The sequence below is a fragment of the Grampus griseus genome (genome assembly GCF_964374135.1).
Source record: "Grampus griseus genome assembly, chromosome: 3".
Lineage (NCBI taxonomy): Eukaryota > Metazoa > Chordata > Mammalia > Artiodactyla > Delphinidae > Grampus > Grampus griseus.
The window spans coordinates 62986525-63002153 of NC_139019.1; the positions used below are offsets into that span (position 1 = coordinate 62986525).

The 15629-nt window shown below is 42.9% G+C and overlaps 1 protein-coding gene across 1 annotated transcript in view; it reads left to right on the plus strand.

Annotated features, from left to right (window-relative positions):
• Nucleotides 1–1304: 1304 nt before the first annotated feature.
• The window catches only part of THBS4 (thrombospondin 4), a 50017-nt gene continuing 35692 nt past the window's right edge, over nt 1305–15629 (plus strand). The window contains exons 1-2 of the mRNA XM_082650980.1: nt 1305–1558; nt 6938–7141. Coding sequence (XP_082507106.1) covers nt 1471–1558; nt 6938–7141 — 292 coding nt within the window. The 5' untranslated portion in view covers nt 1305–1470. The remainder of the gene's footprint in view (nt 1559–6937; nt 7142–15629) is intronic.

Below are 15629 nucleotides of genomic sequence, written 5' to 3' on the forward strand. Positions count from 1 at the left end.
AATCCATCTCACTAGTGTACAGTCACATTGCTGGAAACATGTGCCCTTTGTCTCTTCAGTGCTCTCTTATATGTAGACATATGGTGACCCACTCCATACAGAGATTTAGTGTAATGTGGCCTTAAATGAAGCCTGGGTTAGAACTATGTTAGACCCCAAATAGAAAGGAGCTCTGAATATAGCTCACGAATTTTCAGGTCATTAGCTGTAAATGGAATCATAATTGGTGAGGGGTTATTCTAGCACCATTTGGGAATAAGAAGATGAGTTAATCTTCCAGTTTATGGCAGATAGCTTCTCAAACTTTGAAATGGAATTCTTTGAGATTTAATGATAGGGATATAAATACTTTGCTGGATTTTCTCCGTTAGTCAAGACTGTTTAAGAGGAAAAAGTTTGCCATTGTTCTGAAATATTTTTTCCTCTAATTAATCCACATTATTTTTAGGGAGCTTTGCCTAGGAGGAAGACTAATTCCTTATGTTCCTTCCCTCTCTTTTAGGTCCTACTCCCATAGCTTTAAACTGTCACTTGGAATCTTTTGGGAAGGCGGAACAGAAGTGGGCAGAGTGTTTGGAAACCGGACTGAAAAATTCTCCATAAAACACTGCCATCCTATAAATGGTTCTGTCTGGATGGATTCCTTGAGATGTGTTTTATTTCCATTGAAAACTCAAAAACTTTGAAACATTCACCGTTCACGTCTCAAAACTTGATGAGGAAAATAGTCATCATTTAAAGTATTCAAGAAAAGCTTGAAGAAATAAAAGAAACCAGTTGTTCTCCGGACCACCTTAGGAGGCAGAAGTTCCCGGAGAGCCTTCAGGGCTCGTTGGGAAGGGAACCCAAGATGGGCGTTATGAGCCTGACCAAACGATGTTCTTCTGTTTAGAAAAGAAGAGGTGGGGGATGGATGGTGCCCAAAGCTAGCGGGTCAGTGTCACTTTCTTCCTCCTTTGCCCCGCTCTTCTCCTTCTTCTCTGTCCTGCGTGTCCTCACTTTCTCACCAGCCCCGCGACTGCTCATCCTTGCACTTCGCATCCTCCTAACCCCCTCGTCCGTGCGGGCCCGGCGACTACGCCCACCCACCCAGGACTGGGTCGGCCCAGGGCTCCTTCCCGTCCCCAGTCCCGAAGCTCACGCCTCTCTCTCTGCCGCCCACGCTCCCCGCTCCGGCCGCCCCCATACTTCCCGGCCAAAGGGGATCCCAGCCAAGTAGGCCGCCCCGGCCTCGGCCCTCCCCCACCCCGGCCAGCCAGACCATAAAGCGCCCTGCCCAGCAGCCAGCGCACTCAGCTCCGCGGCGCCAGGACGCGAGCACCGCCCCCGACGGCAGCCCGGACGCCGCGCTCACCTCACCTGCGCTGCGCGTTGGAAGCCCGACCGAGGGGCTGCGCGCCGTCAGCACTCCCAGGCAGGGCCCGCGGAGCCGTGAGTCCCGAGCGCCCGCGGGGAGAAGGAAAAGCCAACATGCTGGCCCCGCGCGGAGCCGCCTTGCTCCTGCTGCACCTGGCCCTGCAGCCGTGGCTGGGGGCCGGCGCCCAGGCCACCCCCCAGGGTAAGTGGGAGCGAGCCGGGGCGGGAGCCACGGGCCAGGGTCCCTCGGTCACGGAGCCCGCCGTTCCGCGGTCCACTTGGGCGAACGGATCGGCCCCTGGCTCCTGGGGCCTCGCTCGGCACCTCTGTTTTTTATTGTGATTGGAAACGATACAGATTAGCGTTTTCGGAGATTCGATTATCCAGCGATGAGACCAATTCCCTATACAATAGTTCAGGGGATGCAAAACTTATTTTCAGGCTAGGCAAAGACGTGGGGTTTCCAAGCTTATGGCGCGGCCCTAGACCTCGAACACGTTCTGTTTGAAGTAGGGCGAAATCCGCATTCCGTCCTCCGCGGCTCTCTCTGGCCGGCCCTCCACTCAGCCCAGCATCCTAAATCCTTCGACGCGGCAGGAGCGATGTTCCCACCAGGCGGTCTGAGGCTGATATCCCCAAGAAAGGTGCAGTATGGCTGTATTGCCCTGCCACTCGCCTTTTTCTGCTCCAACTTTGTTGGGACCCCAAAACCTCCTTTGGGAGTTGGCTTGGTCTCTTGATTCTTGAGGTAAATTGAACTGGAAGGCTGAGAAGTGGGTCTTTCTCTACAAAGAGGTTAATAAGTTGATTAATAATTTGAAAAGCCACCTGGATGATCAGTCTTCAAACCCCTTTGTGAGATGGGGTGAGAAGAACTGTTGGGCAGAAAGCACTTAAGCTTAACCAGAATTTTGGAGAGACCAAAAGGAAGATACTATTTAAGCAAGAAAACATCTTAGAGCTTTAACTGGCTATCCAGTGATGATCTTCATCTGTTTGAATTGATGCCTGGGGTTAATTTTTACTGACTAAGGAAATAAAGCTGGAAGAGACACGCAACTTGAAGTAAAAATTGCTAATTCAAGGAAGGCAGAATGAAGAAAGCCTGTGCTAGTGCTCGCCATTCCCTTCCCCTCCCACTGCAGTAACTACCCATTTAAACTTTGCATTTCACCAGATAACTCATTTTGATTCCAGACCAGGCAACCAGAATTGTGTTTTCAGGGGGTAGTGAAACTGCTTTTAGTTTGGGTTGAAATGTTTAAAATGCTGTACTTTATAGTATTTATTCATTGTGACCTTGCTTCTAAGAAGGTAAGAAAGGAAGCCTTTTTAAAAAATTAATGTATAATTGGCATATAATGTTATATTAGTTTCAGGTGTACAACATAATGATTTGATCATTGTATACATTGCAAAATGATCACCACAGTAAGTCCAGTTAACATCCATTGCCACACATGACTACAGATTTTTTTCTTGTGATGAGAACTTTTAACATCTATTCTCTTAGCAACTTTCAAATGTGCAATACAGTACTATTAACTATAGTCACCATGCTGTACATTACATCCCCATGGCTTATTTATTTTATAACTGGAAGCTTGTACCTTTTGACGTCCTCCACCCATTTCACCCCCACCACTACTACCCCACTTCTGGCAACCATCAGTCTGTTCTCTGTGTCTATGAGCTTGTCCTTTCTTGTTTGTTTGTTTTTGTTTTTAAGATTCCACATATAAGTGAGACCATACAGTATTTGTCTTTGTCTTAATTACACTTACATAATGCCCTCAAAATCCATCCATATTGTCATAAAGGGCAAGATTTCCTTCCTTTTTATGACTGAATAATATTCTGTTGTGTGTGTGTATCACATTTTCTTTATTCATTTATCCGTTGATGGACACAGGTTGTTTTCATATCTTGGCTATTGTAAATAGTGCTGTGATGAATAACTCCATATATCTTTCAGAGTTAATGGTTTTGTTTTCTTTGGCTAAATACCCAGGAGTGGGATTGCTGGATCATATAAGGTAGTTCTATTTTTAATTTTTTGAGGAACCTTCATACCGTTTTCCATAGTAGCTGCCCCAACTTACATTTCCACCAATGGTGTACAAGGGTTCCCTTTTTCCCACCTCCTCACCAACACTTGCTGTTTCCTGTCTTTTTGCTAATAGCCATTCTAACTGGTGTCAGGTGATATCTCATTGTGGTTTCGATTTGCGTTTCCCTCATGATTAGTGATGTTGGGCATCTTTTCATGTATATGTTGGCCATCTATCTATATCCTTTGGAAAAATGTTTATTCAGATTTTCTGCCCACTTTTAAATATGTTTGGTTGTGATTTTTTGTTGTTTTGTTTGTTTTTGCTATTGAGTTGTATGAGTTTTTTGGATATTAACCCCTTTTCAGAGATGTGATTTGCAGATGTCGTCTCCCATTCCATAGGTTGCCTTTTCATTTCGTTGGTTTCCTTTGCTGTGCAGAAGCTTTTTAGTTTGATGTAGTTCCACTTGTTTACTTTTGCTTTTGTTGCCTTTGCTTTTGGTGTCAGAAAGGAAGCTTTTTGACACAGTTCAAAAGTTTTCTTATTGCAAACATTATTTAACAGGTTTGAATTCATGGGTGTAATATTTTGTGTTATATGAATTCTTGACGTTTGAACACACAACTTCATGGTGTGTTGCAGGTATGGATTTTGCTTCTCCTTGGACAGAGCTGCCTGTTTTATGGAGACTTGAAATCAGGCTATACCTAAATTATCTGGTTAATTTAATTGCTGTAGATGATCTGATTAAGTCAAGTTTCTGATAGATTCTTTATTGAGTTGATTAGTTTGCAATTATCAGCTCAGCTGAATAATTTATCTCCTTTTTCCTCTGAGCTGCCTTGCTAGTCTTATTGGTAAGTATTCAATTTTCATACAGTGATGGTTGGGCTCATTGGTAGCAGTAATTTCACCTGTAACACTAGAAGGTTGTGCTTAGATCCTGGCGCTATTACTAAAGCGTCATAACATTAGTAGAAATTTGTGGTGTCTCATTTCCTTTTCAAAACACTCTCCAAACTCATTACTAACTAATCCCAACTTGGCCTCTTGAGAGTGAAGCCAGTGGATTAGAGGAACCGTACAGATTGAAATGCGGTAAATTTAGTTTCAGCTGAATTATGACGTAATCATGGTCAAAGCAAAAATCAGGAATACCAAGAGTTTAGTTTTGCATGCAGTTCCCATACTTTTAAACACACATCTCTTTCCTGAAGATGTCTTGTCCTGAATGGAACTTTTAAATATATTGCCTTATTTCCCTTTGCTCCCACTGATGGAAATGTAAAGTTTCCAGTTCTCTAGAAATTTAAAAATTCTATGCCCCTTTTGAAGTACAGTTGGCAGCAGTCCTCATGTTTGGGGAATGTGGGATGCTAGAAAGAACATAATAGATATTCTGCTTTCCAGCACTGCTAGTATTAAAATCATTATTGTATAAGGTTCTTGATACACATGAAAGAAACAATACAGATCCAATCTGAAGACATATCGTCTTTCAAAAGGAGTAGACATTCATTAATAACTAGGCTTTTGCCTGTTTGTTTTATAACTTTATTTTTTCTGACGAAAGCAACACCTGTTCATTGTAAAAAAAAAAAGAAAAGAAAAGAAAATTGGATAAGTAAAATCAAATGAAATTAAAAATGTATAATTATTCAACCCAGAGATAGCTACTATTCTTGTTAGCATTTTGTCATATTGTTTTTCAAATCTTTTTCTGGGCAAATACATATTTCAAATGGGATCATGTTATACATGTAATTTTATCATCTGTCTCCACTTAATGTATCCTGAGCTTTTTCCCATATCTAAGTATTCAGCTGCATTACCCTTTTTAATATATAGTAATTTAATATATAGTATTTCTCTTTTTGGGTGGACCAAAATTTATTTATCCAGGACTCTAATGCAGGACACTTAGTTTCCAGTGTTTTTATACTATAAATAATTTGTTGAACATTTGCAGTGCCACAGGATGGCTTCAGAGGGCTGAAATCCCTGTAATCCCTGTCAAGCCTTTCTGTCTCTGTTAAGAAGAGACAAAGTGCTCTGCCAGCAAAGATTCAGGTTTCCCACCTCTTCCAATTAGATTTTCACATAACTCCTTCCTAAACAGAAATTCTAGAATGAACACTGGTGGTGAATCTCCTAAATAAATGACCGTGTCATCCATTATTTTCTTAAGATAAATTCCTTTTGTAGCAATGCTAAATCAAAGAGCATATGTGTCTTAGGGCCTTTGATATTGCTATTTAAACTGGCTTCAAAGTGTTTATACCAGTTTAAATCTTACCCACCAGTATAGGAGTACCCATCTTCCTGAATCCTCACCAACAGTTGGGTATTATTGTATTTATTGTTTTTCCAATTTGATGGTGAAAATAATACCTCGTTGTTTAAGTTAGCAATTCCTTCATCATTAGTTAAGCATATGAACACTTATATATGTACTTATGTGCCATTGTAACTCTTTCTGTAAGTTGCCTTTTCACGTTATTTACCCATTTTTCTATTAGAATGCTTATTATTGATTTGTAGGAGCTCTTTATAAATTACGGATACTATGACCCTTTTTAGTAACCAGATTATTGTATCCAGGAGACAGCTCTGGAGCCTGAAGTTCCTGCAGGCTATGGAATTGTCCAAACGATATTTGCGTAAACCAAGAAAAATACTAAGTAACTTCTAGTGAGTATTACCCACATTTGGCCTTTGCCTTTTAAATTAACTGGACAGACTCTCTCATAACTTTCATAAAGTTTGAGAGAAGGTGCTGCTGACTCGATCAAAAGCAACTTACACAAATATACATGCAGGTTCTAGTTTTTGTAGACCAACTCTATCAGTGAGGTTACAATCAAGAAATAGACACCACGTTGTATGGTTTTGTTTTGTTTCCACATCGGGATTTCTTAGCAGAGAAACACTGGGGCACTGTAAATGCACAAAGCGAACACTTTGGTCTCACCAAGGTAGCAAACTGTTTTGTTGACAGTGTATCTCCTACCACACCCCTGCTTTCTGCTGCATATTTCCTGTGTCACTTATCACTGACCAGGAAAAGACAACTGGCTCCGGTCCAAGAGGCACATGAGGGACCCCAAGGCAGAAATTCACTACTAGGGGCCATAAGAAAAACAATGACTTGGTCGCTGTTACCTGCGTCCCCCACATCTTATACGTTAAGCCTTTAGTATAAAGGCTTTTAGCCTTTATACTAGCCTCTCCCTAGTGGACATTTTCAGAGCCACTTCTTCAGCCAAAATGCAATTTTGGGTTTGCAAAGTTTGTCTTCTCTTGGGGGCTATAACCTTGTGATGAATACTGTGCTCTATTTCTTCTGGTTCAAATGTCCAGCCACTGTAAGAGTGATGAGGAAGAACTGGCGAGTTTGACAATGTGGAAAAATGATTACAGTATCAGTTTAATTCATAGCTTACTGTCAAATTGTCTCCCCTCTAAAAACGTGTTTGCCCCAAAGTTAAACCTTTCACTGATTGTTCCTTTCTCCCCATTCTCCGCAGTCTTTGACCTCCTCCCATCCGCCAGCCAGAGGCTGAACCCAGGTGCCCTGCAGCCAGTCCTGACAGACCCCACCCTGAACGAGCTCTATGTGATCTCCACCTTCAAGCTGCAGACGAAAAGTTCAGCCACCATCTTCGGACTTTACTCTTCAGCTGACAACAGCAAGTATTTTGAGTTTACTGTGATGGGACGCTTGAACAAAGGTAAGGAGATTTATAGAAATTATTTTCTTAAAAATCCTCTCTGCCTATTCCAGGATTTGGGGTCTACTTTCCTTCAGATGGTTCCATCCACCATTGATTTCAGTTTTCAATACCAAATTCCTCTGATTGTGCACTTACCTGTATAGGGAGGGTGAGTTGATATCGGGAGAAAGAAGGAAGAATAGCTTGCGGCAAAAATGCCCTTTGACATTGTCCAATCCTCATGTTATTCTGCATCCAGTCCTGGAAGGGACAGGACCCAGGACCGTTTGGCCACTCTGTTAGTCAGCTTGAGCTGCTATAACAAATAGCATAGACTGGGTGGCTTAAGCAACAGATGTTTATTTCCCACAGTACTGGAGGCTGGTAAGTCCAAGGTCAAGGTGCCAGCAGATTTGGTTCCTGATGAGAGCCTGGGTCCTGGCTTGTAGACAGCCACCTTCTCACTGTGTCCTCATATGGCCTTTCCTCAGGGTGTGCTGGTGCAGAGAGAGAGAGTGAGCTCTGTCTTCCTTTTCTTGTAAGGACACTAATGCCATCATGGGGGTCCCACCCTCATGACCTAATCTAAACCTAATTACCTCCCAAAGGCCCACTTTCTAATACCACCATATTGAGGGTTCGGGCTTCAACATATGAATTTGAGGGGAACACACACATTCACCCTGTAATAGCCACTCGCACCATTCTTGTGCTCCCTTAGAAGCATGTGGCTTAGCAGACCTAACTCCTAGCTCTGCAAGCACCTCCCGGACCTGATGGAGAGAATATATCTCAGTGGTAGAACGAAATGAACAGCTCTCTTTTCTACCTGCTTTGTGCCAATTTACACAAGTCTGTCACTTGTTTGTTCCCTCTGCTGTCAAATGTTTCACTGTCAAATTGAGTTCCTACATGTACTAAGAAATGACTTCCAAGGAAAAGGTCACTATTTTTTCATCTCCTTCTCTTCCACCCGTGCCCTGCGGACAACACCTGTTCCTGCTTATTGAGGAATGTGACAGATACGTGTCCATGCTGCCTCATGCTTTTAAAAAAGGAGGACTGGTCCTTCCGGCAAGATTTTTTATTTCAGTTTGCTCTACAAAGTAGATACTTCTAGTGCTTCAAACTCTCTGAGATTCTAATTGTGATTGAACACTTAAAGCTGCAGGTGTTGGGAGCTGGAAGAAATTCCTAATTCTTAGCATTCATAGGGCTATAGAGTTAAAAGCAAGAAGGAATGGGCTTTTAACCCCTCCTTTTATGTCAAGTTCCAATATCCTCCCTCCCTCCTTCCATCTCACTCACAAGTCTGCTTTCTCTGTTCCTCTGGCCTCTCAGGGGCTGAGGTGCGGTTTCAGACAATGAAGGGAGGTGGGGACATGATTCATGATTTAGCAGATGTTTCAACCATTCCTGCTCCCTTTGCCCCGCTTTCAGCCCTGATGGGAGGTAATTTCACCCATCTCTCTGCCTTGATTCTGACAACCCCATTTTGCCTCACGTCTCTTGAAGGAACATCTCATTGTCTAAGAACCCAGCTACTCAGTTTGTCATCTATAAAAGCCACCCTTCTTCATCTAAAGGGCAGTAGCTTCTCACTAAATTATTTTAGATGCACTGGAAGGTTTTTCTTTTAGCTCGCTCAGCTTAGTGGCTAAAAGGCCCTCTATAGAGCCAAAAACTCTGCTTCTAGCTTTTCACTCTCTCTGAATCTCACCCTCTATTTCTAAATTGGCCGTTGTGGAAAAACAAGCAACTTCCCCCGAGCTGATTCTTTCTGTTCACTCTATAGAAGCCAGGGTAAAGCTAGATACATGGGCAGGTAGATGGATAGGGAAGGGGGTTGTTAAGTGTGTTTCCTTTGAAGAATCACCAGTCATGTGAGTCAGCTGTTAATACCAGCTGATCTCCATGTTAAAGGAGAAAAAAAGAGGAAAGGATTGAACACCTTTCCACCTGCCAACCTACTAGAAGAGATAAAAAGCTCGTAGAAAAAATATTTTTTAAAAGGAGTCGTAAAAGAATCCAGAGATGACAATTCTCAGAAAACAAAGAGGAATTTATAACAGTATTAGAGTTGAAGAATTTGACACAGAGAAGATTCCCTGGAGCAATAGGAAAAAGGACAGAGATTTGCCATCCCTTGTGAATCTGAAAGTTCTAGGGAGGAGCAGCAGCCCATTGTGACTGGAACAAGAAAGAAGTCACTGGGTCCATCAGGTCCAGAAAAAGATGCAGCATGTGTTTGTGACTCCCCATTGAGGTGTTCAGTGGTGGTGCTGGGCTGCACCCTGCAGGCCTCGAGACCAAAAGAAGAGCCCAGAACAGTGACAGAGACATCAACAGTTTATTGGACAGGGGATCTTACATGTCTGCAGCAAAAGGTCCTGGAGCGACATCCCACTGTATAGAGCAGACAGCGGGCGGGACATGGCAGCGATCTTTGCTACTCGGAGGAGAAGGAGGCTACCATGTATGGGGGAATTGACGTCAGGTTGGCTCGTCAGTTACCAGGGAAACCGGCAGCTGGGGCACATCCCTCACAGCCCCTCAGGTTAACCGCCATCATGAGGGCAGAAGTTTCCCTTTAATAAACTAGCAGGTGGAGGCGTTCTGGCCTAAGGATTAGAATAAGCACTTGCCGGAGCAGGGGGCAAACACTTTCATGTGAGTAGGGAGTAGGTGAAGCAGGGACTGGTCGAGCAGGGGAGTTACAAAGAGCAAGAGACCATCTTCAGTGACCTGACCGTTGAGGGGGCCATGCACACCTGCCATGATTTGTGGAGGGTGGGGGGAAAGCATCTTCCTGAAAGGTGAACCCCAGTCCGTTATTCAACTGACAAGCCTCAGCTGATCTTGTCTTCTGTTGCTTTGCATGGAAAACAGCGAAACAAGAAATCAAGATGTATCTCTCATGACTTAAAGCACCAGAGTAGGAAATAGGACACATCTTTCCCTCTATTAAAGGTTATGGTTTGGGAGAGGGTGACTGCACAGATGGAATCGAAGAGAGGATTTGGTTGTCTGGGCCTTTGACGAGCTCCTACGAGAAACTAAAGTGTATTCCATGAAGACTGCAAAGAATGAGTTTGCCACTGAGCTTTCTGTTTCTACCCTCTCACTCTCCAAGTCATCCTACCATGGTCGCCTCATTACTGTTCGCAAAGCATAACTTGGATCTAGTTATGCCTGACTGCAGAGACCTGTAGTGGCTTCCGATCCCAAACTGAATAAGGTGCAATTGCCCAGGCTGGGCTTTTAGGGCTTTCTATTGCCCGACTCCCAACCAGCCTTTCCAGTTTATCTGTCCTTCCAACTGTCCGTGCAGCCTGTGCTTCAGCTGGATGGACTAACTACTGTTCCCTGGACGCACCCACACTGTCGCTCCTTCTCTGTCCTTTTGCTCTTGCCCTCTGCTCCCCCTGGTGCATGCCCTGCACCATCTCAAGTGACTGAAATCCTACACACGTAAGACACATCTCCAGCTCCTCCTGACACCTTTCTTTATATGACTTTGTACCTCCACAGAAGGTGCTACTGTTCGCTTGCCTTGTATTTGAATTACTTAGAGGTCTTTTCTCCAGTAGGTTATAAGCTCCCCTAAGGCAGGGACTGAGCATCCCTTAACTCACCTTTGTGTATACTGCAGCACATAGCACAGTGCCCTGTACATAGAAGTGGCTCATGAAGAGACTGGATAGAATAAATGGAGGCTGAGAAGAGTATCTTTGTTTAAAAAAAAAAAAAAAAAAGACATTGTTGTGGAAATTCTAGATGTATACAATGTCACACAGTAGGCCTGGCTCGGAATCACTTTTTGAATGAATGAATGTTGAAGACCATTTGGTTGAGGATGTAAAAGTGATACAGGTAGTATTTCTGATAGAAATGCTCTATCAGATTATTAGTAATACAGTGGTATAGAAATAAGCATTCTATGGAAACCACCTAGCTGGGTAGAAGATATGGTTGGTGATTTTCTTGAATCTGACATAGAGACAACTTCCCAGTTAGTATCCTGAGTTTGAGTCACAGTTAAAAGTCTCAGGAGCTGTGTCACCATGAATACATCTCTGAACCCCTCTGAGCATCGATTTACTATCTCTAAAGTGAGGATGATAACAGCTACCTCCCAGGTTGATTGCAAGAACTGACTTACATAAAGTATAATAACTTAGACTCTGAAGCTCAATAAAAACTTCAGGTTACCGTATTAGATAGATTAGATAGATAGAGACAGAGACACCTTTCTATTATTTAGGCAACTGTCTTCCAAAAATGATGAGTTGGTGAACTCTTGGCTTACCTTAGTGAAAGCTTCACCTTTCAGAAAAAGCATGAGAGGACCTCTTCTTTAGCCTTAATTTGAGAGCCACAAAAAAACAACCTGATGCTGTGGAAATGAAGGGAACTCCAAGAATTAGCAGTAATGACTGGAAAGAGTCAGGCTCCTCAGCCTATGACAGGAGAAGTCAAACGGTTCAGAGTAGTTGTTCTGAAACCTACAGGCTAATGAGAGATACAGCTTGAAAGAGATGGAAGAGTTTAAAAGTTAGAATTCTGGAATTTCCTGGCTGGCCAGTGGTTAGGACTCTGAGCTTTCACTGCCAAGGGCCCGGGTTCAGTCCGTGATGGGGGAACTAAGATGTCGCAAGCTGCGTGGAGAGGCCAAAAAAAAAAAAAAAGTTAGAATTCTAAACCAAATAATGAAGGGGAAAAAATGAGGTGCCTCAAACGCTTATAATAATATTTATTTATGGAGCCATTACAATGAACCAGGGCCATGCTAAAGGCTCAACGCTCATTTTCCCTTTTAACTTTCACAGTACTCTTATGAGGTACCCTTGAATGAACTCAGTTTTAAAATGATGATATCCAGAAAGTGGAAAGAATTTTCGTGAACTTTAGGACAAACCTTCAGAGGGTTGTACTGTTTTATTCATGCATTTGGGGATTTCCTGGAAAAGAAAGCTGGGATTATTTGAAGGCAAATAGGTTTACTAAAAATAAATCCTGCCAAATTTTTTAATGAATTTTATGAAGTCACTCATTATACCTTTCTGAATAATATAAAAAAAGAATAAGCTAGATAAATAGTACCGTTAGGAGTTGGTAAATTGCCTTATAGCAAAGTATCTAGTGGTTTTGACAAGGCTCTGTCTTGGGCATTGAACTTTTCAACATATCAGTGACTTAGGTGGAAACATAGTATTTTAACATGTTTGCAGTTGGCACAGGGCTGGAAAAAACAGTTGAACATGTCAGATGCCATTATCAAGATTTGCAAGGTCCTCTGGCTGACACACAATAGGCCACCATCAGATTCAATTTAACAATAATAAATGCAAATCCATCCTCTAGGAATGAAAAGTAAACTGTAGACGCCCAGGATGTGGAAGACCCATCCTAAGCATTCCAGTCAACAACGTTAAGAACCAAGCAATGTTGAGCACAGTGCCTGGCACTTAGTAGTTGCTCAGAAATGTTTGCTGAATGAATGAATGAACAGATACAGTGATGCAACTTCTTTTTAAAGCTTTTCAAATTTTAGGCTTCATTAATACACACATGTGGCCAGATTAAGGGCACTGATAGTCCCACTGCACACTTCATTGTCCAGCCACATCTAGAATACTGTGTCTAGTTGTGAGCACATTTCACAGGGACACTGTCAAGTCAGAGACTACCTTAAGGAGAGTCACCAAGCCAGCATCCTTCTGGATCCCGTTCTTTTTAACCACATCACAAGTCAAAAAGTTAAAGGAACTGGAGAAATCAAGGAGCCAGACAGAAGACATGAGAGAAGTGAAAGTTGCCTTAAAATATTTGAAGAATGTCATTTCGATTGAGGATAAGATTATATCTGTCTATAGTTCTGAAGAGTAAAATTAGGACACACCGGTGGAAGTCGGAGGAAACAGATATTGGCTCTGAATTAGGAAAAGCTTGGGGAGCAATCCAAAAGTGAAACGGGTTTTTCTGCAAAGTAAAGTTCTTTGTTACTGGAAATGTGCTGGTAGAGGCTGCACTTTTACTGAAGGGATTTGTGAAATGAGATATTAAGCTGGATGACTTATAATGCTAATATTCTGTGGCTCTGCTAAGGCTCGAGAGCATTCCATGGGCATTTATGAAGTTGCTGTGCGCCTCTCTCCTATAAGGTGACCTTGGGATCCTGTGCACATTTACAGCTCTGTTACCTACCTGATACTTGTTTACAGTGATGCCTCATAACTTAGCAAAATATAAAGCCTTTTGCAGATGTTCAGTATAACTGCTGTGCTTCCTTTCACTGGATGGTTTCTTTGCTCCGTGTGTGTGTGTGTGTGTGCGTGCATGTGTGTGCGTGTGTGTGTATTCTGTAAGCTTTACATTGGTTTAAACTGCTACAAAAAAATTTCAAAACACACATACTGCATTTATCACACCTGGGAGTCACCCAGAGTACTTCTAGGAAAAGCAGTTTGATGATTTATCTTTTATGTATTTCCAAAGCACTCAAGTTACAAAGACCTTCGCGTGTAGGGCATAAAGATAAATGAGTCAAGGCAAACAAGGATATCCGTCACAAGAAACATTAATGGCAAGAAGTCTTTTTTTAATGTACAGTTATTTAGAGAAGAAGAGGAAAGGTTGACAGCAATTGCTTTCATCATATATTTAAAAGTGCCAAAGAGCAAAGCCATTCGCCAAGCAAAGCCATTCGCCAAGCAAAGCCATTCGCCAAGCAAAGCAGAAAGCCCTGGACTACCTGGCTGAGTTTGCTGCCTGCAGGCCAGGTCACTCTGAATTTCTTTGCCCAAGCAGACAAAATATTATCATTTCCAGTTCTTTAAAGCTGGTAGCCTGCCTCATAGCTTTGACATTCAACACATCATAATATTTTTGACCACCAAGTCCATCCACTTTTCAAAAAGCACCTTTTGAAAGTTTTCCCAAGATAGCAATATTTCAAATCTTCATTGCTTGAGTTTGCTTCTTCGTCTTCATCCCCCGCCAGTCACTGAGATGATTTTAATCAGGCCGGGCTGCGTGGCTCCTCTGTCAGGCTGGTACCCAGACATGGAAATGCAGCCATAAAACGGGGCTCCAAACTCTCAAGTACACAAAGATGCTTAGTTTAGAAGGAAAGGATTTATGTAAGTAAACTAATAGAAACTGCTCCCCACATTTTTCAAAAGATTGTGGATTAAAAAAATCAGAGTAGGGGGCTTCCCTGGTGGTGCAGTGGTTGGGAGTCCGCCTGCTGATGCGGGGGACACGGGTTATGCTGCAGAGCGGCTGGGCCCATGAGCCATGGCCCGTGAGCCTGCGCGTCCGGAGCCTGTGCTCCGCAACGGGAGAGGCCACAGCGGTGAGAGGCCCGCGTACCGCAAAAAAAAAAAAAAAAAAAAATCAGAGTAGATACATGTCTCAAAGTAGATACAGTCTATTTTATCTATTTTTTCATTCAACAGATAGTTGTATTTGGTGTTCTCAGATGCTGTGGTGTATGGGAAAATCAGTAAGAAATAGACTGCTTATCCCAAGAGTTTATGCTTTAATAGAGAAGATAAGAAATAAACAAATATACTAGTACCTACGTTTGTACAGCAGCTTATATTTTTGCATTTTCTTATTTGACCACCACTGAAAACAAAATGAAACAGGAAGGACAGCTTTTATTGACTCCTTTTAATAGTTGAAGAAGTGGACCCTTCAGGCCCAGGGTCACATAGGGATTAAGTGTCCGAGCCATGACTGGAACCTGAGTCCTGAAAAAGTATACCTAGCAAAGCACCGAGAAAGTGTTAGGGAAGGTGAATGAGGCAGTGACTTCCAACCATGGGGAAGATGGAAGACCAGAGGGAGTCTGGTGCATTTGAGCTGGATCTTGGCTTCAGATTTGTGGCAATGATGGAGCAGGAAGGAGAGGAATGGAGAAGAGAACATTCGCACAGGAAGAAAAGGATGAGGGAGGCTGGAGAACGCTAGAGAGGGGTGAAAATGGGTTGTTAGAACTGGTCGTTCAGCTTGGATGGTGATCAGCAGAATGGAAGGTGGCAGGAAGGTTGGGCCAGTCCTGGGATAAGTTACACGTTAATTAGGGACCGCTAGGGAGCTAGTGAATGATTCCATTGGCTCGGTTGTGTGTTGCATTGAAAAGGCAATCATTTGGTCAAAACGGTCCTGTAAGAATCTCAAGCTTTCAGTCCAGAAAAACTGCATAGAAAGAGACCCTCAGCAGGAAGGTAAGTCAGGAATCTGACAGAGAAACCCAGAGATAGAACAAGGTAGAGGCAGAAACACCTTTTGAAGACCTGCAGCATTCAGTTCTAATCAGAGGAGTTCTTCGTACTCCCCCTGAGAGAGAACAAGACTGAAATCACCAAGCAAACTTGTTTCAGTGGGACGCAAGCAAGAGAATGGAATGTGCCTCAGCTGAAGAAGCAGAGCTGTACCCAGTGACCGTTTTCCTGAGTGCGTTGCTCCCTGGGGTGCTAAGGGGCAGAAGTGGGCTGGA